The sequence below is a fragment of the Sus scrofa genome, chromosome 5 (genome assembly GCF_054392235.1).
Source record: "Sus scrofa isolate SSC_HxYL_T2T_F1_AM1 chromosome 5, Sscrofa_HxYL_maternal_Yorkshire_Landrace_v2.0, whole genome shotgun sequence".
Classification (NCBI taxonomy): Eukaryota; Metazoa; Chordata; class Mammalia; order Artiodactyla; family Suidae; genus Sus; species Sus scrofa.
In genome coordinates, this window is record NC_139387.1 from 76,667,088 (window position 1) to 76,688,076 (window position 20,989).

A 20,989-nucleotide genomic window follows, 5' to 3' on the forward strand; every position below is an offset into this window, starting at 1 on the left:
TTTTTGGGCACCCTGTAGCATGTGACGGTCCTGGACCAGGGACAAGTTCTGAGCCACAGTTGCGACCTACACAACAACTGCAGCAACACCAGATGCTTTAACCCACTGTGCCAGGCTAGAGATTGCACCTCTGTCCTGGTGCTATAGAGATGCCACCAATCCCATTCTGCCACAGTGATAACTCCAGTAACCACATTTCAAGTGTTAAATAGTGGCTGGTGTATAAGACAGTGCAAATAAAGAACAAATACAGAGCCATCATCAGAGAAAATTTTATTTTTGAGAACTGTCTGGACAATTTGAAATTTTTAGGGTTTTAATTTTGGGGAATGGATTTATACTCAAATTATTTCCTGGGGAAAATACAAATAGGCATTCAAAGCTAGGAGATGAATCTGACATGCAAAACATCTATGTTTTGGTTGAAACTTGCTTTTAACATCAAATCAACCATAATCACTCATGCATTTGTATTATCAGGTTAAAAGAAAGCGAGAAATGTAGTTATATGTCTGATTCTAAAAAGCTTGTTAGACTTGACTTCTTATGGCAAATACAGTTACCCCCCCCCTTATCTAGCGGGGTGGGGGTATATCTTCCAAGACCCCCTGGTGGGTGCCTGAAATCGCACATAGTTCCGAACCCTGTACACACTGTTTTTATCCTTGGCATACCTACCTGTGATAAAGTTTAAATAAAATTGAAAGTAGGAGATTAACAACAACAATAATAAAACAGAACAATTATCACAGTATACTATAATAAAAGCTAAGTGAGTGGGTCCGTCTTCCTCAGAGTATCTTATTATACAACTTTAGTGCCCTTTCCATCTTAAATGAGTAGTCAGTCGCGTTTGCAGTTGCAGTTTGAAGTGGGATAGGAAAAGCAGCATGAATTTTTTTCCTGCATCCCAGTTTCATTGATTGAAGATTTGTTCTTACCATACAATTAGCCTGGTAAGCAACTTCAGCATTCGATTTTTTTTTCTCTCAGTAAAGACTTTCACTTTTTCAATTAAAAGGACCACCGTGGCTTCTCCTTAGCAAATCTGATTTGCCAGCTCACTCCTTTTGTATGTTGGAGACAGTATTAAGTAAAATAAGGGTCATTTAAACATAAGGACTGTGATAACCACAGTTGATCTGATAACCAAGGCTACTGAGTGGCTAATGTTGGGGACTCACTGGACAAAGAGATGATTCATGTCCTGAGCAGGGCGGCATGAGATTTTATCACTACTCAGAATGGGGCAGAGTTTAAAACTTGTGAGTTGTTTATTTCTGGAATTTTTCATTTAATATTTTCAGGCCTTTGATGATGGAAGAACTGCAGATGAGGGCAGACGACTAACTATGTTTTGTTTTGTTTTACTTTGTTTTTGCCTTATCTTAGGGCTGCACCCGTGGCATATGGAGGTTCCCAGGCTAGGGGTAGAATTTGGGCTGTAGCTGCTAGCCACAGCAACACCAGATCTGAACCTGGTCTGCTACCTATAGCACAGCTCAGGGCAATGCCAGATCCTTAACCCACTGAGCAAGGCCAGGGATCGAACCTATGTCCTCATGGATGCCAGTCCTCATTTCCACTGAACCACAATGGGAGCTCCAGATGGCTGCGATTAAACACTTAGGTGTGCTAGTATGAGAAATCAAGTTAAATTAGTTATATAACAAGTCCATGTAATATCCAATTTTGTTATAATTCTTAACGTTATTAAGTCAGGTTTTTGTAAGTGTATTTAGTATGATTTATTGTGCATTGGAGGAAGTAGTATAAGGCAAGGTAACTTTTGTTGTGATAAGGTAGTCAGCTCTCCCTTTACTAGCTGTATGACCTTTGGTTTTCCCTGATGAATTTCCATTTTTCACATCGGTCAAATGTGGTTACTTAAGATTACCCATCTCCTAGTATTGCTGAGGGTTAGATGACAGAGTATATATAGGCTCTAAAACATTAGCTTGTACATAGGTTTTCAGTGAGAGAGAGCTCCCATTGTTAACACTGTTTATCTTTCGATCTACTCTTGATGTTCTGCCTCCGTCCATTGCTGTCTTCCTCTCTCCAGCAGGAGGCAGCTTTGCTTTTCTAGGGCTGTTGACTCCTAAGACTCAGTTAGTTGCCGTTCATTTTGAGCACTTCCTTCCTCTGTCCTGGCTTCCAAGATGCCCTGCTCCTGACACCACCATCAGCCCTCCTTTTCAGGTTTCTCTTCTTTCACCCACCATTTAAATGTTAACATTCATTCTCTTTTCTGCTCAAAACAGTAGCAGAAGGCCATGAGCTCAGTATAACTTCCATATCCTGTGTTCTATGCTCCTTACTGATATGTTCACCTCCTGTTCCACAGACACGGCAGGCTGAACATGATCAATAGTGACCCAAGCCACTGCAGTGACAATGATGGATCCTTAACCTGTTGTGCCACAAGAGAACTCTGTAGTTTAGATTCTTTGTAGGAAAAGAATAGTGTGAAATTTTTATTTAAAAATCAATTTTTTTTTTTTTGCTATTTCTTGGGCCGCTCCCGTGGCATATGGAGGTTCCCAGGCTAGGGGTCCAGTCGGAGCTGTAGCCACTAGCCTATGCCAGAGCCACAGCAATGCGGGATCCGAGCCGCGTCTGCAACCTACACCACAGCTCACGGCAACGCTGATTCTTTAACCCACTGAGCAAGGGCAGGGACCGAACCCGCAACCTCATGGTTCCTAGTTGGATTCGTTAACCACTGTGCCACGACGGGAACTCCTAAAAATCAATTTTAACCTAAGTATTATTCAACGTAATACTAAAAGTCCTAGCCATAGCAATTAGACAAGAAAAAAAGAAATAAAGGTGTCTAGAGTTCCCATTGTGGCTCAGCAACAATGAACCCAGATAGTAGCCATGAAGATGAGGCCTTAATCCTTGGCCTTGTTCAGTGGGTTAAAGGATCTGGCATTGATTGCCTTGAGCTGTGGTGTAGGTCGCAAGCACAGCTCAGATCCTGCAATGATGTCTCTGTGGTATGGGCTGGTGGCTACAGCTCCTGTTTGACCCCTGTCCTAGCCTGGGAACTTCCATATGCCCTAGGTTTGGCCCTAGAAGACCAAAAAAGAAAAAGGAAAGAAATAAAGGCATTCAAGTTGGAAAATAAGTAAAATTATCTCTGTATGCAGATGACGTGATATTATATGTAGTAAACCCTGAAGACTACCAAACGACTGTTGGAACTAATGAACAAATTCAGTAAAATTTCAAGATACAAAATCAGTATAAAAAGTCAGTTGTATTTCTGTATACTAACAGTGAACTAATTAGAGAAGTTAAAAGTTTCATTTGTATAGCATCAAAAAGAAGACAATGCATAGGAATAAATATAACCAAGAAAGTGAAAGATGTATTCACTGAAAACTACTAAGACATTGATGAAAGAAATTGAAGAAGAAAAGTAAATGAAAAAATACTACCTGCTCATGAATTGGAAGAATAAATATTAGTAAAATGTTTATATTACCCAAAGCAATATATAGGTTCAGTGCAATCCCTGTCAGAATTCCAGTGGTATTTTTCACAGAAAAAAAATCAATTTAAAATTTTACATGGAACCACAAAAGACCTACAGCAATTCTAAATTGTTTCTAAATTTTAGAAACAATTCTAAAATTTGCATGGAATCACAAAAGACCTACAAAAATTGCCAAAGCAGTCTTAAGAAAGAAGAAAAACTAGAGGCATCACACTGACTTCAGACTATCCTACAAAGCTACAATAATCAAAACAGTGTGTTGTTATAGACATAAAAACTGACACACAGAACAATGGAGCAGAATAGAGAGCCCAGAAATAAAGCCACATATATGGTCACTTAATTTATGACAAGGGAGCCAAGAAAATACAATGGTAATGGTAAAGCACAGTCGTTTCAGTAAATGGTGTTGGCATACCAGGACAGCCACATAATGGAACCATCTTACAGCATACACAGAAATCAAGTTGAAATGGATTGGAGGGAGTTCCCATTGTGGTTCAGCAGTAACATACCCGACTAGTATCCATGAGGACTAGAGTTTGATCCTTAAGCCTTGTCCAGTGGGTTAAGGATCTGGTGTTGTCATGAGCTAAGGTCACAGATGTGACTCAGATCCCAAGCTGCTGTGGCTGTGGTGTGAGCCAGCAGATACAGCTCTGATTTGACCCCTAGCCTGGGAACTTTCCATATAGCACTGGTGTGGCCCTAAAAAGACCAAGGGGGGAAAAAAGAAGGAAATTGAAGACTTGACTGTAGACTTGAAATTCCCGGAAGAAAACAAGGGATGTGCTTTTTGACATCAGTCATGCAAATGCTGTTTTGTTTCATTTTTCATTGCTGGGTGGTGTGGGAAGTTCCTGGGCTAGGGGTGGAACCTGAGCCACAGCAGCAACCACACTGGATCCTTAACCTGCTGCACCACAAGAGAACTCTACAAATAATTTTTGGATTTGACACCAAGAGCAGAGACAACAAAAGCAAAAGTAAGTGGGACCACATCAAACTAAAAATCCTCTGTTCAGCAAAGGAAACCCATCAAGAGACTGAAAAGGCAACCTATGGAATGGGAGAAAGTGTCTGCAAACCACCTGTCCACCAAGCGGTTGATAGCCAAAATATGTAAGGAACTCATACAACTCAATAGCAAAACCCCAGATACCCAATTGAAGAAACAGGCAAAGGATCTGAATAGGTATTTTTCTGTAGACATACAAATGATCATTTTCATGGTACATGAAAAGGTTCTCAGCATCAGTAGTCATCAGGGCAATGCAAATCAAAATACAATTAGGTGTCATCTCACACATGTCAGAATGAGGCTTACCAAAAAGAGTTGATTACAAGTGTTGGTGAAGATGTGGAGATTAGAGAACCTGTGTGCACTGGTGGTGGGAATGTAAACTGCTACACTGTGTAGAAAAGTGTGGAGGTTCCTCAAGAAACTAAAACTAGAACTACCATACAATCCTGCAGTTCCACTGAGTGTCGTTGGGTGGATGGATAAAGATGTGGTGTGGGTATACATTCAATTGACTATTACTCAGCTTTGAGAAAGGTGGAAATCCTGCCATTTGCAGCAACGTGGATGAAGCTGGAGGGCATTAGCTTGATGAGATTAGCCAGACATAATAGGACAAATGCTATATGATTTCACTTAAAAGTGGACTCTTTAATTTTTTTTTTTTTTTTCCATTTTAGGGCCACACATGAAACAATTGGAAGTTCCTGAGCCAGGGGTCAAATTGGAGCTGCACCTGCTGGCCTATGCTGCAGTTTGCAGCAATACTGGATCCTTGACCCACTGAGCAACGCCAGGGATCGAGCCCTCATCGTCATGGAGACTACATTGGGTTCTTAACCCACTGAGCTGCAATGGTAACTCCTAAATGGGGAATCTTTAAAAAAAAAAAAAAATTTCTATCTCTTAGAAGTGGAGAGTAGTAGAAAGTGGTTGCTGAAGAGTGGGGGAAATGGGGAGAGATTGGTAAAAGGTAAACTTTCAGTTAGAAGATGAATAAGACCTGAGGATGGTAACTAGAGTTGATAACATTGTATAGTTGAGATTTGCTAGAGGGGATGACTTAATATGGGTTGAGAGAGAGGTTTATTGAGTTAATGGCCAGAATCTTTTCAGGGTGAACATGTTTGTCAAATTATCACATACTACACTTTATTTTGTTGTACACTTTAAATATCTTACATTTTTGTCAATTATGTATATACCTCTAAGGCTGGAAAAAATTAGCTTAAATAGGAAAAAATGATACATTAGCCTTAACTTTCTTAGCACTGAAACAGTGTAAAAGCCTGTGCAATGCAAAGATCTCCTCATAGGTGTCTTTCTCAGAATACTTTGTGCATACCTCACTATCCTATGTGCATACATTTCCCTCTTCCTAGTACTTTATTTTGTTTGATTTTCCCAGCCTTTAATCCAGTTTTATATACTTTAAAAAATGCTATAATTATTCATCAAAATTTTGCCCATGCAAAAGCCAGGAGTCTTCTTGGCTGCCTCCTCCTCCTTCGCCTTCTACACCTTCCCACCCACCAGCAGTTCTCTCAGTTTTACTGTTAGCACATGTCCAGACTCTCTCCACTTCTGTTTGTCCTTTGCCCTGCTGCTGCTCTAGTCCAGCTACCATCATCCCTATCTGGATTATTGCTGTTCCCTTCTATTGTCGATCTCCTCTAATCCCTGTACCACCAGCAGCTAGAGTAATAAACATATTCAGACCCTGTTATTTTTCTGCCTAAAAGCTTTCCTGCACTGTAAGAGAAGATCAGTCCTTGTCTCAGTTTATAGGGCCCACTCCATCCCATATTGTGCTTAACCGGGTTTACTCAACCAGTCTGTCTTGCAGGACCCCCTTAGTTCCAGAGCTTTTCCACGGTGGTTTCATTTACCTGGAAAGCTCTCTAATATGTTCTGTATATCTGGCTGCTTCACATCCTATAGGTCTCAGATTAAATGTCATCTTGGCCATATTTCCTGTTCCAGTTATCCTCATGTTCCCCAGATTATTTCCACTAAACTCCTGGCAATGTAGCAGTGAGTAGAGTGCCATCCTTCCCGAATGTAATAGCAGGGCATTCTGGGCCTGTGTTTTGAGTGGTTCAAGAAGGAGAGATGGTACGAATGCCTGGAAAGGACAGAGGGCTTTGGACTGAGGAGGCCAAGTTCAGCTCTGGTGTGTAGGGAGTTAGCAGTGAGCCCAGGGGGGTGGAGGGATAGTGGCAGGGGTTGAACCCAAGCCACTGCAGTGACAGTACCGACTGTGATGGCAGTCTTCTAAACGGATCCTCAAGATCTCAGGCCTAAGAGAATGAGGATGAGGAAGACTGAGTGATGAGGTCAGGCAGTGAGCATTGCTTAGGGGTTTGATCTGTTCTGCTGTTGGATTGGATGTGGGATTGGGAGAGAGGAGTTGAGCTTGAGATTAAAGCTTTTGTCCTGAGCATCTGAAAGAATGGAGGTAAAGTACCCTTTCCTAAGATGGGGAGGAACGCTTGCGGGGCAGTGCTGTCTGTATTCAGATCCTAGACACATTAAGCTTGAGACTTGATCACTCTCTCCTGTATATAGGGAGTTCTCAAAGCCATGAGAAAGGGATGGGATCACTGTGGGGTGGGGTGGAGGGTGAGATAGAAGAGATAATTCATCATGTCTTGTAAATTTTTAAAAATGTAATTGTAATGATCTGTGTTCCCCACCAGCAGTAAGTGTTATTAAAGCAGGGGAGTCTTTCCACATACCATATCAGTCCCTGAGTGTGAACTAGTGTAGATACACAGGTGTCCACTGAATGAATAAACAGACATCTTCTGTCCTCCTCGGTACCGTGCCTTGAAGTTCATTGTAGGCTTGTGCCTTGATTTTTGCCCCTATTTTTTAAAATTTATTTTATTTTATTTATTTTTGTCTTTTTGCTTTTTCTAGGGCCACTCCTGCGGCATATGAAGGTTCCCAGGCTAGGGGTCGAATCGGAGCTCTAGCCATCAGCCTACACCAGAGCCACAGCAGCTTGGGATCCGAGCCATGTCTGCAACCTACACCACAGCTCACGGCAACGCCAGATCCTTAACCCATTGAATAAGGCCAGGGATCAAACCTGCAACCTCATGGTTCCTAGTCGGATTCGTTAACCACTGAGCCACACCGGGAACGCCTTGATTTTCCCCTATTGATGCATCTTTTCATGCCAGCCATAAAAACCACTTGGGAGCATATTTAGAGAAGCACTATGTACATTTGAAAATTTAACAAATGTTACCAATTTATCTTTTTTTTTTTGGTCTTTTTGTCTTTTTGCTATTTCTTGGGCCGCTCGCGCGGCATATGGAGGTTCCCAGGCTAGGGGTCTAATCGGAGTTGTAGTTGTCAGCCTTCACCAGAGCCACAGCAACGTGGGATCTGAGCCGCATCTGCGACCTACACCACAGCTCACAGCAACGCCGGATCGTTAACCCACTGAGCAAGGCTAGGGATCAAACCCGCAACCTCATGGTTCCTAGTCAGATTCGTTAACCACTGCGCCATGACGGGAACTCCGTTACCAACTTATCTTTAAGAGAGTTTGTACCATTTATGAGTCCTTAAAATTTAGCCAATGCTATATTTATCAACATTGTCTTTTTTGTTTTGTTTTTTTGTTTTGTTTTTTTATTACTCAAATGAATTTATCATATCTGTAGTTGTATAATGATCATAACAATCCAATTTCACAGGATTTCCATCCCACCCCCCAAATTCTCTCCTCCGGAGACCTTAAGTTTTTCAAAGTCTGTGAGTCAGCATCTGTTCTGCAAAGAAATTCAGTCTGTCCTTTTTTCAGATTCCACATGTCAGTGAAAGCATTTGATGTTGGTGTCTCATTGTATGGCTGACTTCACTCAGCATGATAATTTCTAGGTCCATCCATGCTGCTAAAAATGCTGGTATTTCATTCCTTTTAATGGCTGAGTAATATTCTATTGTGTATATGTACCACATCTTCTTGATCCTTTGTTGTTGTTTTTTAGGGCCACACCTGTGGCATATAGAAGTTCCCAGGCTAGGGGTCCAATCAGAGCTACAGCTTCCAGCCTGTATCCAGCCACAGCAGTGCCAGATCTGAGTTGTGTCTGCAACCTGTACCACAGCTCAGATCCACTGAGCAAGGCCAGGGATCAAACCCACAACTTCATGGTTCCTAGTCGGATTCGTTTTCTGCTGTGCCGTGATAGGAACTCCCTGTTCTTACTATTTATTTAGGTGGGTTAGAATTTCAGTGATATCCTTAGCTTCTATTTTAGCTTGAGGAGTAAGAGTGCTGACCATGTAGTTCTTTTAGTGTATTTGTTGGGAGGAGGCTATTTCTATCAATTACTGCAAGTGGAGTATTGAAATCCTTAATTTACAAGCAACGTGTAAAGATTGGCCTTATTTTTTTTCCCCAGAGAGGCCGTCTGAGTAGAGCTTAGCTGTTACCTGACCAGAGAGACAAACATTTTGATATTGCTCCTGGATTTGAGTGTCAAACTTAGTGGATTTTAATAACTTCAACTTAGTATGAAATAGTCAGCCTCCTGAATGTCCCAGTGTCTTTGTCTCTTCCTGCTCTGAATCAGGCTGACCCAGGTGGCCTGTGGAACCCAGTTGAAGGGACAGTGTACACCCTCTGAGGCTAGGACAGTATGGTCTGGTCCTTGGTCCCTCAGGTCATGTGTCAAATGGTACGAGATTTTCCAGAAGCATCTTAGCCTTGCAGCTCCTAGAGCAGAGCATGCTTTTGTAAGTTGTCTGTGTGAAGGGGCCCTTGAGTGGCAGCTAGTATATGCTGGGCAGATGTTTCTCAGGCACAAATAAGTGAAACGGAAAACAAATTTCTCCCAGGCAAAAAGGCCTACACCACTAGGACCCCTTTATGGTCTCCATGTAGCGCCAGGCATGTCTGGGGTCTCCTCTCCGCACAGTGGCCTGCCTGTGGGGTGGTGTCTGTGGAGCCCATCTTATGCCCTGCCAGGCTGCCCCTTAGATGCTCCTCTGTAAGCATTGTCCCCACCTCTCCACTCTGCTGCTTTCTGTTCTAAATCAGACTGCTCTACCCCAGTAAACGACAAGTTATGCCCTAGCAATACAGTTTTTTATTGGACTCATTTATTCTTTTGAAGTTTCATCAGTATGGATCCATAAGTATTTATTGTGGATTTTTTTTTTTTTTTTTTGGCCATGCGTGCAGCATACAAACTTGTGCTGGATCCTTAATCTGCTGTGTCACTGAGGAGCTTCTCATGTTTTCTTTTATTTTTATTTATGTATTTATTTGTGTATTGCCTGAGCCTGCTACATGTGAAAGTTCCTGGGTCAGGGATCAAACTTGCACCACAGCAGTGACCCAAGCCAAAGCCACTACAGTGACGTCAGATCCTAAACCTGCTATGCCACAGGAAAGTCCTGTTTTACTCTTTTATATATTTCACTTAGTTTTATGCTTTTATAATCCAGTAGTTGATTTTGTTATTCAGGTTGTTCCAGCTTTGCCATTTGGAACTCTTTCAGTTGACTATGGGGTGGCTTGGTTTCGGTTTTTTGAGTGCTTTCTTGTTTTCCAACACTAAAAGATACTCCGTTTCCTGCCCCATCCTAGAATCAGCCATTTCTCCAAGGAGCTCTGATTCCTTTTATTGAAGAATGATACTAAACACTGAGAGTTGGGTGCTAGGACTAATTGTGAGCTTTTCCTGAGGTCTCCTGGCCATTCGCTTACTCCATGGTCTGTTTCAGCCTGCTCCATTGCTTGTCCGTAAACCCCCTGCAGCTCCTATGCCCTCATTACCCAGGTGACTGTCCAGCTCAGGGCCATGTCCAATTGTCTTGGGCTCTTAAGCCATATCCCTTCAGGAAAGTGCCTCTGGACAGGGACTGTTTTTGCCTTGTAATCTCGCAGGTTCCACTCATTTCCAACGTTACTTAGGTCCGTGGTTGTTCATTATAGAACCCACCCTCTTCCTCCTCTGATGTCATATCTGGGGGACCCCTTCATCCATGACACCTGGGAGAGTTGATGCTGAGAAGGTAGCTGGAGGAAAAGGCAGTAGGGGAGAGGGTAGTTTCTGGACCCATCTTGAAGGGGAGAGTCAGCAGGATTGGTGACTGGGTTAGGAGTGAAGATGAATAGGCTGCCAGAGTGGAAGCAGACCAGAGGTTCAGGTTCCTGAAGCTGGCTTTGTTCTGCCTACTGGATATTCCGTGATGAGGTCCCCAAGTCCCAGGCCGATTGGGGGATTTCGAGGAAAGGTATGGCATATAAATGGGGTGAGGGTGAAGGGCCCTCCATCATGAGCATTGGAGGAGGCAGAGGGAAGCCAGGAGGAAGATGGAGCAGGAACACCATGGGCAAGGAAGGGATTGAAGCCTAGAGAAGGACAGAGGAAATAGTGATTTAAATGCTTCTTGCAGCCCAGCAGAATGAGGGCAGAGGGAGCGTTAGATTTGACTTGGTTTCATATTTGTTTGCAAAGCCAATATTGGCCTATTTTCCTTTAGCTTCTACCTGTGTTACTCCTCCTTCCTACAAGTTGTTTGAGTCAAAACCTGTCATCAAGCCCAAAGCCTCCTGCCTCGTTATTAAGGACCTCACTAGTTTTTTTCTTGTTAAACATTTTAACTTTTTCCTGCTGTGAAGTTTACATTTCTCACTATAAATGTAGGTAAAAACTGATTGGAAAATATTGGCTTATCTGTGATACTAATAAACTTGACCAAAAATAGTCCAGTTTTATGTGGAAGATGATGGGGGGGAAGCAAAGAGGAGAGACCCTGGAGGGGAGGCCAGGTGAACTGTGGGTGGGGGCTGGGGAATAGTGACCCCAAACTGCTTGAAAGTTGAATGAGGGATAAATGAACCCCATTAGGCCACATTTTAGAAGAAATGGATAGGGTCATGGTCAAATACTGTTCTCCATACCTTTCCTTTTTCAGACTTCAGTGGTCTCTTCATTTTTGGTAAAGTGGAAAGAGCCTGAGTTATGAATTCTGACTTGGTTCCTTTTTAAAGTAGTGTTAATGCATAATTTGTGATATATGCTTAAATTTAGGGAATACCCCATTTTCCCAATGAGATGATTCAGTAAAACTTTTGGGGAATATTGATTTATTCTAATATATTTAAACTTTTAATGACAGATAAACAGTCACATTTCTGTTTGGAAATTTTACTTTAGGAATTTTATAATAAATATTTGAATTTTTAAATTTAGAAGTAATTACTTCCCACCTTCCATCCATCCTTATTTCTGGAAATAATTTCTTCATCACCACTAGAACCACTTTTGAAGATGTCCATACAGTTTTCCGAACTATATTAGCCACTTATATCTCTTTACATCTGCTTTTCATGCTTTTTCCTGAAAATATTTTTCCCAATCCCTGGTCATTTAATAGTAAGATAGTTTGGCTTCCCAGTTGCTCCATGGGTGTAAATTCATGGTCATTGCAACATAAGCAGTTACATGTTTCTTTTGTTTTTTTAGGGCCATACGTACAGCATATGGGAGTTCCCAGGCTAGGGGTTGATTCAGAGCTGCAGCTGCTGGCCTACACCACAGCCTCAGCAACACCAGATCTGAGCTTTGTCTTTGACCTACAGCTTACACCACTGCTTGCAGCAACGCTGATCCTTAACCTACTTATCAACCCTCGTCCTCATGGATACTAGTAATTGTTATCCCACAGATAGAGGAATTAAGGAATCATTGTCAAGTGTTTTTTGCCTCCTTGTAAAATGGAGGCAATCAAATGACCTTTGTAGCCATCCGACACTGGCATTGACTGAGGTTGTCTCAAGCTATTGTCTCTTCCTTGATTTCTTATCCAAAAATTAAAAGAAAAAAATTTTAAAGTTAAATGTCTTGTAATAGAATAAATTTGGTCGCTATTAACACTCTGTTTTGTGAGAGAATTTTGCTGAAAAATCTTTGCCTCAGCCCAGCCAAATCATGCCTGTTGTTTGCCAGGTGTGCTGCGCAGGTGTTCCCTCTCTGAAGGCGCTGCTGGACCTGCATCTTGCTGTGCTGGGAATGCATTCAGCTGACCAGTCCTGGTCCTCAGCTCTGTAGAGTCAGAAACCTGACAGCATCCGTGGCCCCAAATCTCATTTGGATTGGAACCTACCATTCAACACACTCGACCTTCCTAACACCTAGCCCTCTTAGCAGTCAGGGAACTGAGAATCAGAAGTGGGTAATTTCTCTTGGTCTGATGAAATTTCCTGCCCCAGGTCAGGGAGGGACTGGGTAAACACCACCAATTCCTTACGTGGGGTCTTCTTTAGATGGCATGTGGCTTGGTTAGAAGATTCTTTTTCTTTTCCCCAGTGAGAATTCAGTACTGTTTTCTCTGTTATAATCACATCCTGGTTTTCCCTGCCTTCCCAGATTTCCTCTCAAGATTTGATTGCAGACATTTCTGAAAAGTTACACGTTCATCCTTTAGACTGGTTCCCTGTGGCTGCCAGTTGTTCCCAGTCTTTGGTTCTCTCTCTGCATGTCTGGCACTTCCTCTGTGGAGGCACCTGGCAGTTGGGCCTTTGGCACAGGTTTTCCTTACAGGTCTCTCCTTTGAGGTGACCAGAAATGGGGATCGCTGCTCCTTTTGCCTGCGTGCCCCCGCCCACCGCGGTGCTCCCGAAAGTGTGGTTCTTATGGCTTGTTTGCCCCCCCAGCGCTAGACAGCCTGCCTTCATGTCCTCAGATGCTGGGGTGCCTTTCCTGCATGCCCCACCATCTCGTGACCACACCTTCAGTCAGAAGGACCCCTCCTGAGGTTAGGTGTTCAGTTAGGTGCAATCACAGATAGACACAAGACTTAGGACAGTGCAAGGTTATTTCTCAAGGTTTTATACATTGTTGTCTGTCCTCGTCCCCCTGCCCCTGCCATCCACTGGCTTCCATTCAGCCTTTTTGTTTATTAAAGATTCCATGATCTTTTGTTGTAGGGGTGGGGGTGGTGCAGGGTTAAAGCCTGTTACCTAAAATTTCCTGTCCTTCCTCTCCATATATAGTTGGTTGCAAAGTCTTATTGATTCTGCTTCTCAAACTCCCCTTCACCCCATCCTTTCCTTTCGCCATTGTCTCCCTGAAGCTTGTCACCCTGGTCTCTCCCACACGTGTCCTGTACCCACACCAGCTGTGGCCATTTTTCTCTCCTGTGTTCAGTGACTCAACCTAAAGCAGTTCCCACCCAGTCCGGTGGTGAGCAGGGGAGGGCATTGCATGACTTTAGGTGTCTAGAGCTACAATATGAAGTAGCTTCCAGATGAATTCTCATGAAACTTCATGTTTAATTTTTAAAATTTGTGCAAATGTTTTAAGTTAAAAATATCTTTTCAGGGAGTTTCCATTCTGGCATAGTGGAAACGAATCTGACTAGTATCCATGAGGATGCAGGTTCAATCCCCGGCCTTGCTCAGTGGGTCAGCCATCTAGCGTTGCCATGAGCTGGGGTGTAGGTTGAAGATGAGGCTTGGATCCCACACTGCTGTGGCTGTGGTGTAGACCGGCATCTGCAGCTCTGATTGACCCCTAGCCTGGGACTTTCCATATTGCCTTGGGTGCGGCCCTAAAAAAAACAAAAATAAAAAACCTTTGCAAACAACAGCAAGCAACAATAAAAGCAAAAAAATCAAGTAAAACTGGCTCCCCTAAGAAGCCACGCCATTCCACTGGCTTCCCATGTTTGGTCGTGGCTCCGCAGTCCAAGGGGTCAATAGCCCGAGGTCTGGACCCCAAGCTTCTTGGAGGCGCAGGACCCTGCTGGCCCAGCACAAACCTCTGGACCTGGAGAAACTTCCAAGCAGCTTCAGTGCTCAGGATAGTTTATGGATCATGGGCATTTTCCTATGGGGGAAGAGCTTTGAAACTTCTGGGCCTTTTTAAATTTCTGGATCCAGTTTTGGTGGTTTATACATTTTAAGAAAATCATATTCTTCTAGATATGCATATTTACTGGTATGGTGAGCATTTTCCAGTTTACCCAACATTCTAGGGTACTGTCATATTCAAGGGGAGCTGTTTGGTTTCTTTTCTGTTATTCCCCGGCATTGTGGCTGGCTAGTGACGTGGATCTCTAGCAAAGTCACAGTACAGACCTGCTGGCTTGGGGGCTTCTGGGGTGAACTGCCGACTCCAGGACCCCAGGAGTATTGGAAGAGTGGTTTCAGGGTGCTCACCCTTACCCCCACACCAACTGACTTATACTTGAAGGTTTGAATTGGCATGGGCAGCGTTTGGGATTAAATTAATTCCCACCAAGTTAGAAAGCATCAGCTGCAATGTCAGGGGTGCATTCTGGAGGGCTGAGCCCACTGTCTAGGCATCTCCTGGAGAGCAGCTAGGAATGCCCTTCGGGAGGGCCTGCTTTGCACCTCCTCGGTGTGAGTGCACTTCTGCCCACACAGACGCTCCATCTTCCACCGCTACCCCCACACATTGCACTTGGCCCATGTGAAGATGAGAAAGATTTGCAAACTTGCAAAACCAAACCCACGTTGTTGACTGTTTCCTTAGGCCTTTTTTCCTTCTTAGCTGAGCTCCAAGGGATCATCGTGCCTGCACATCTGCGGTCTTGATCCTTCCTTGGAAGTTGAAGAAAAGAAAGTTGTTCTCTCTTTACCGCTTTCTTTAGCAAAGATGAAAGAAGTCTTGTGCAGGTTTCAGGAGTGAATCAAATACTGAAAGTCCCTGCTGTGATGTTTTAGGGAAGGTGCTAAGTAGCAGCCATGCATGGAAGGAGTCAGTGGTGTTCTCCGTGCCGCACCTGTTGGTTGTCTCTTCTAGAAGCTCCCTGTTCATAGTGGAGAGTTTCCACAACTTAGACTAAGGGCCCTCTCTCTTTCCCCTCTTTGCTCCGGGCTTCTTTACCCAGCAGCCGCTGCTGGTTCCCAGTGGCCAGGGACGTGTGACGATCTGGAACAGACTTGTCCCTAATGAGGTGTGACGCCAGCTGCAAGGAACGCGGATCCTACTTTCCCTCCAGCTCCTCTGAGGAGTGGGGAGTGGTAGGGCCGGTGTCCCTTCTGATTTGCCCCCCCACCCCACCCCCAGCATCTTGGCAAAGTTCAGAGTTCTGTGCTCACAGCTCAGTGCCCTCAGTGAAAGGAAGTGCAATGGGGAGGAGAGTGGGGGAGAAGAGGTGGGGGTGGGCTTTGAAGGATACTTGTTCCTTGTTGCTTTAGCCTAGATAAGCCTTAAGCTCTGGGTTGAAGGCGTAAGTAAGTGGTAAAACTTTTGAATAACCTGGGTTTGGAGTTAGGTTTATTGGCTCATGCACACAGTAGGCTACGTACGTATTAAAAGAATTTGAATTTCTCTTGTTCAGAAACCTGAATTTTGCAAAGACCACTTTTTATCTCTTCAGTCTGCTTTTTTCCTACACACTATCATTTAAGGAGGATGAGATAATTATAGCATTCACATGTTACAGAGCATTTGTTGTGTGCCAGGCTGGTCTGGCTTTTATAAGCATTGCCTCATTTAATCATCACAACAGCCCCCACATAGGGATACTTTTAATGTTTTGTTTTGTTTGGGGTTTTTTGTTTTTTGGGGGCTTTTTTTTGGCCACGCCTGTGACATGTGGAAGTTCCTGGGATAGGGATCAAACTGGTGCCACAGCAGTGACAATGCTAGATCCTTAACCCACTGTGCCACAAAAGAGCTTCAGATAGTTTGTGACAAACTTTTGTTTTCTAAATTGTGGTAAATGACACATAACATAAAATTTACCATTGTAACCATTTCAGGCGCACGATTGGGCAGTGTCAACTATGTTCAGGTTGTTGGGAAGCAGCTGCGAATCTGAAACCCATTAAAGTGAAAAAATGTTAACTGAGAAGCAGGTCCTTTTGTCAGTGGGATTAACCTTGCTCTCCTGCTTCCCTGCTGTCTCTGTAGCAGTCGAATCCTGCCCCCTGCCCCCGCCTCTGAGCCCTGGGCCTGCAGGCACTGCTCCGCCTTCCCACTCCGCCCCCTCCTGAGCCCCAGTCCCCCCGGGCCTGCTTCTGATTTATGAAGCATAATATTGCAGAAATACATGTGAAAAGCAGTTTTATATTTTGAGACCTCTCTTCTCACTGAGTTCCTGTGTTCCGTGGGTGAAATGGCAGGCAGGGAGGGGTCACGTTCAGGAATGACACAGATTCCTCTCAGTACTTGGATCATTTGGGAGACGTGCCAGCCTACCCATCTCTCCTTGGAAGAGCTGACCCAGTGTCCCTGGTCTTGTCTGCAACCACCTTCCCGGGCACTAGATCATGGTTGTGCCAAAAAAGCAAACCTGTGTTCACTGGGAGAAGTTTTTACCAGCCCCTTTTACCAGTCCTTTTTTACCAGTCCCTTGGATAGAACACGATCAGTTCAGGTTTTTTCAAATTCAGATAAGGGTGTTTGCCTTCAGTTTCTGCTTCAGTTTCTTAATGTTAAGAAAACGATGGTTGAATCACCAATGAAGCCTGGGCTCTGAGGCCAGCAGAAAATACTGTGCAAGACTTTTTTAAAAATTATTTTTATTTTCTCCATTGTAGTTGGTTTAAGACTTTTCTTTCCCCTTTTAAAATTCAGATTCACATATTTTGTTCATCATAACTCTTGGTTTCTGAAACATTTTCATCTCTGGTTTGTGACTGTTTTGCTTTATTCATTGGTCGATAAGTAATATCATCAATCTGTAAAAGTAGCCTCCAAACAAAATGAGAACAGTAGCAGACCAGTGCTTCTCTCACATCTAATCTTCTGCCTCCTAGCTCCCATGGGAATATTTTAGAAATCCGGATAGAGAGTTCAACATTACTGTAGATTTATTGAAGTTACTACGGATTTGCTATACAAGTAATCAGTAAACTATCGGGCATGAATTTTGTTTATTTTACCTTTTTTGTCTTTTTAGGGCCCCACCTGCTGCTTCCAGACTAGGGGTCTAATTGAAGCTACAGGTGCTGGCCTACGCCAGAGTCACAGCAACGCCAGATCTGAGCCACATCTGTGACTTACACCACAGCTCACAGCAATGCCAGATCGTTAACCCACTGAGCAAGGTCAGGGATCGAACCCTCCTCAGGGTTCTTAGTTGGATTCGTTTCCGCTGTGCCACTATGGGAACTCCCTTGGGCATGAATTTTAAGATGAACATTTCTTACACTTTGAAAGACTATACATAGTTCTGCCAACTGCCACAGGTTAACAAAGAGTAATTTCAAACTTAAATTCATAATTTACATGTAAATGTAGTTTAAGGGTGTTTTGTGTTCTGCCCCATGTCACTCTGAACCTACTAGTAGTCTTTGTTTTTATTTTGTCTTTGAAGGCCTTACTTCACTCTGTCTGTAATTCTGCTTGTCAGCTGGTTGGGAACTAATAAAAAAGTAATGACAGTTGATATTTTTTGGAGAACACTTTAACCAGAAATGTCATGAAATTCCACATTCTTAGTGGTTTCTAATTATATTTATTGCTGGAAATAACATTCTTCTGTAAGGAGTTAAGTGGCCCACTCTTTCCACAGTGACAACCAGTCTTGTGTGTGGAGTAGATTATTTAGTGGTTTACCTGTATATCTGGAGTGCATTTAGTTCTTCCATACATTTCAGCAGGTTTCAGAGCTAGAGACAGGGATGTAAATTCCACATTTGTTGATAACCACATCTCATCTGCGTGATTTTAATATCGTCATACCTAGTGCTAGTGGTTTTAGATAAATGAGGGGCTTTGGCTGTTCTTGAGATTGTCATTTGGGTATGTTTGAGGTTACAATGTGAGAATTTAATTCAGAGTCGTTATGTCATGTTTCCATCCACCAAGATTCCTCTCTTGTCCACAGCAGCCAAATCAGCCTCCCTGTGGCTCTGCTCAGCTCCCTTGGGCAGGACAGTGACGCTGCCCTGCTCTTTCCCCAGTGTTGCAGTTTCTATCCTAGGTACCAGCTTTCCACAGCCAGGAGCAGGCCTCTTAGTCCCTCAGCACCTTCTCTTACTTGCTGGTGTTTGCCTGTCTGTCCTGTCTTCCTCTCCTAACTGAGCCCAGCTCCACAGGGCTTAGGAAGTACTGTATTGTTTCGCATGGGCTGGGTGCCCAGAAAGTGTTTGTTGAATGAATGAATTCTGACTAAATGTAGCTCAAATCCTCGTTATCTTTGGTGGGTAGAATGCAGAAAAGAGCTCTGCCCTAAAGAATTAATAAGCTAATGGAAGAATAAGAACCACTGTGATGGAGGTGCTAAATAACTGTGACCAAGTTTGTACTCGGGGCAAGCAGACTGTTTCCGGCTGGGCCTTATCTTTGAATCTGGAGTCCACTCACCTGGGCTGCCAGGCACTATAAGTGCCATCCTCAGGGTCTTGGTGTTTTGCTTCTGTCGCTTTGTCTGCTTAGCAGTTTTTTGTCACGTGAGTGTATGTTTATGAACTTAGCAACTTTAAACAATAAAATAATGGAGCAATTAAAATAGCTTGCAGAAGAACTTCACTTTTGTGGTGGTGGGAGCAGATACCCTCTTTGGTGTATACTGCCCTGCACTTGGTGTTAGGGTCAGAAACTGCATCTTCGGTACATCTCATGCTTTCAGAACCACTCACAAGACTCAAATTTTTGGTTCTGAGCTGGTCACACCTCAAACCTGGTGGACACTTGGGAATGGCTCACAGCAGTGGATCCAGGACAGGTTCCATGATCTCAGGAAGCACTGGTTCATGATGGGAGGTTGAAAAGAGAAATAGTCTCCTAAAATTCCCTGTTGTCGCTTTGTGACCCTGGAGCTTCTCAGTGAACCTTTGTTCACTCACAGTGCAAAGACAAGCTCAACCTTTGGTGTTCTCTCCCTCAAGCCAAGAGCGGCAGAGAGGCCTCCCCTCTTCCCTGGTGGCCGTGGCACCGGCCCCTCCGTCCCCATGTGGTGCATGCACCCTGTTTTCAGGCCACTCTTCAGAGCTGCCGCAGGTGGTTTGCCTGTTAAAACTGTCTAGTTAATTGCACCTTTCCTCCTCTTGCCATTAAAATAGAAGGCAGAACGGCATATTTATGTAAGTTAAGCTCTTCTGTGACTGTGCTAGCTCAGATTTACACAAAGAGAGGAGCCTGGTAAGGAGCCATGGGGGTAAACCCGGGGAACCAGGAAGCTGTACCAAACCCACCAGGCAGTGCAGAAACAGTAGGAGCCGCAGGTTTGAAGAATCTCAATTCTCTCCATTCTCCTTCTCAGGAGTTAGAAGCAGCTCTTCACAGAGATGATGTGGAGTTTATCAGTGACCTGATCGCCTGCCTGCTTCAGGGCTGCTATCAGCGAAGAGACATTACGTGAGTAACCTGATCTTACCCCTCCCTGCAGAGCGGCTCACGGAGCAGTCAAGGTGATGTCTGGTGGCTCCTGAAACAGACCAGAGCCGTTATTGGCCAAGACATTCCTTCATTTAAATTTCTGCAAGTAGAGAAGTTCCCGTTGTGGCTCAGTGGTTAACGAATCCGACTAGGAACCATGAGGTTTCGGGTTTGATTCCTGGCCTTGCTCAGTGGGTTAAGGATCCAGCATTGCTGTTAGCTGTGATGTAGGTTGCAGATGTGGCTCAGGTTCCGAGTTGCTGTAGCTGTGGTGTAGGCTGGCAGCTGGAGCTCTAGTCCAACCCCTGGCCTGGGAACTTCTGTATGCCTCAGGTTTGGCCCTAAAAAGGCAAAAAAAGAGAGAGAGAGAGAAATGCCCATTTAAGGAGTTCCTGCTGTGGCACAACAGGATCAGTGGCATCTCTGGAGCTCTGGGACGCAGGTTCAATCCCCATCCTGGCACAGTGGGTTAAGGATCCGGTATAGGCACTGTGGCATAGGTTGCAGCTGCAGCTTATATCTGTTTCCTCTCCCAGGAACTCTATATGCTGCTGGGTGACCAAAAAAAAAGAAAGAAAGAAAAAGAAAGAAATGCCCATTTAGGATTAAAAACCTGTGTACATTTCAGACTGCTTATGCCAGGGGGGTTGCTGCATTTTACCTGTGGCCCATGGAGGCCTAAGGCTCTAGCTGGCGGGTGCTGTAGGTCAAGGCTGTGAGGGCCCTGGGTCCCGGCCCACATCAGTTACAGCATTGCATTTCCTGCTGGCAGTTTCCATGGGAGTGAACTCAAGTCCACAGCGCACACCACCTGTGTGAGAAGGGGACACGTGAACTTGAGCCCCCACATGGGAGCTTCCTGAGGCTGGTGTGTCATGAAGCCCTGGAGTGAGTGAGCAAAGGAAGGATGGAGCGCCCAGGAGCCTCCCACCCATGGGAAAGGTGATGATCTCAAGCTTGATACCCTGCACCAGAGCCTGGAGGTTGCAGAGCAGAAGGTCCCCCATGGTTCAGAAACATAATTTGTTTAAGCTACAGAGTCTTAGCCCCTGAGTGTTGATCAAGCATTGGCAACATCTAAAATGCGATTTCACATTTAAAACTCCCAGTTCCTAGCTTTGGAAAGCATTTAAG

At 44.1% G+C, this 20,989-nt stretch overlaps 1 protein-coding gene across 12 annotated transcripts in view; it reads left to right on the forward strand.

Moving 5' to 3' along the window:
* Positions 1 to 20,989, forward strand: part of CECR2 (CECR2 histone acetyl-lysine reader) — a 124,154-nt gene that overhangs the window by 57,897 nt on the left and 45,268 nt on the right. For 4 of the 12 annotated variants that reach the window (XM_084957176.1, XM_084957177.1, XM_021092503.2 and 1 more), the window contains exon 2: positions 19,740 to 19,834. In XM_084957176.1, the coding sequence (XP_084813302.1) occupies positions 19,740 to 19,834 (95 nt within the window). Of the gene's footprint in view, positions 1 to 5,206; positions 5,384 to 19,739; positions 19,835 to 20,627; positions 20,798 to 20,989 lie in introns of those variants that run through there. The other 8 variants (XM_084957186.1, XM_084957184.1, XM_084957183.1 and 5 more) reach the window with 5 other exon arrangements.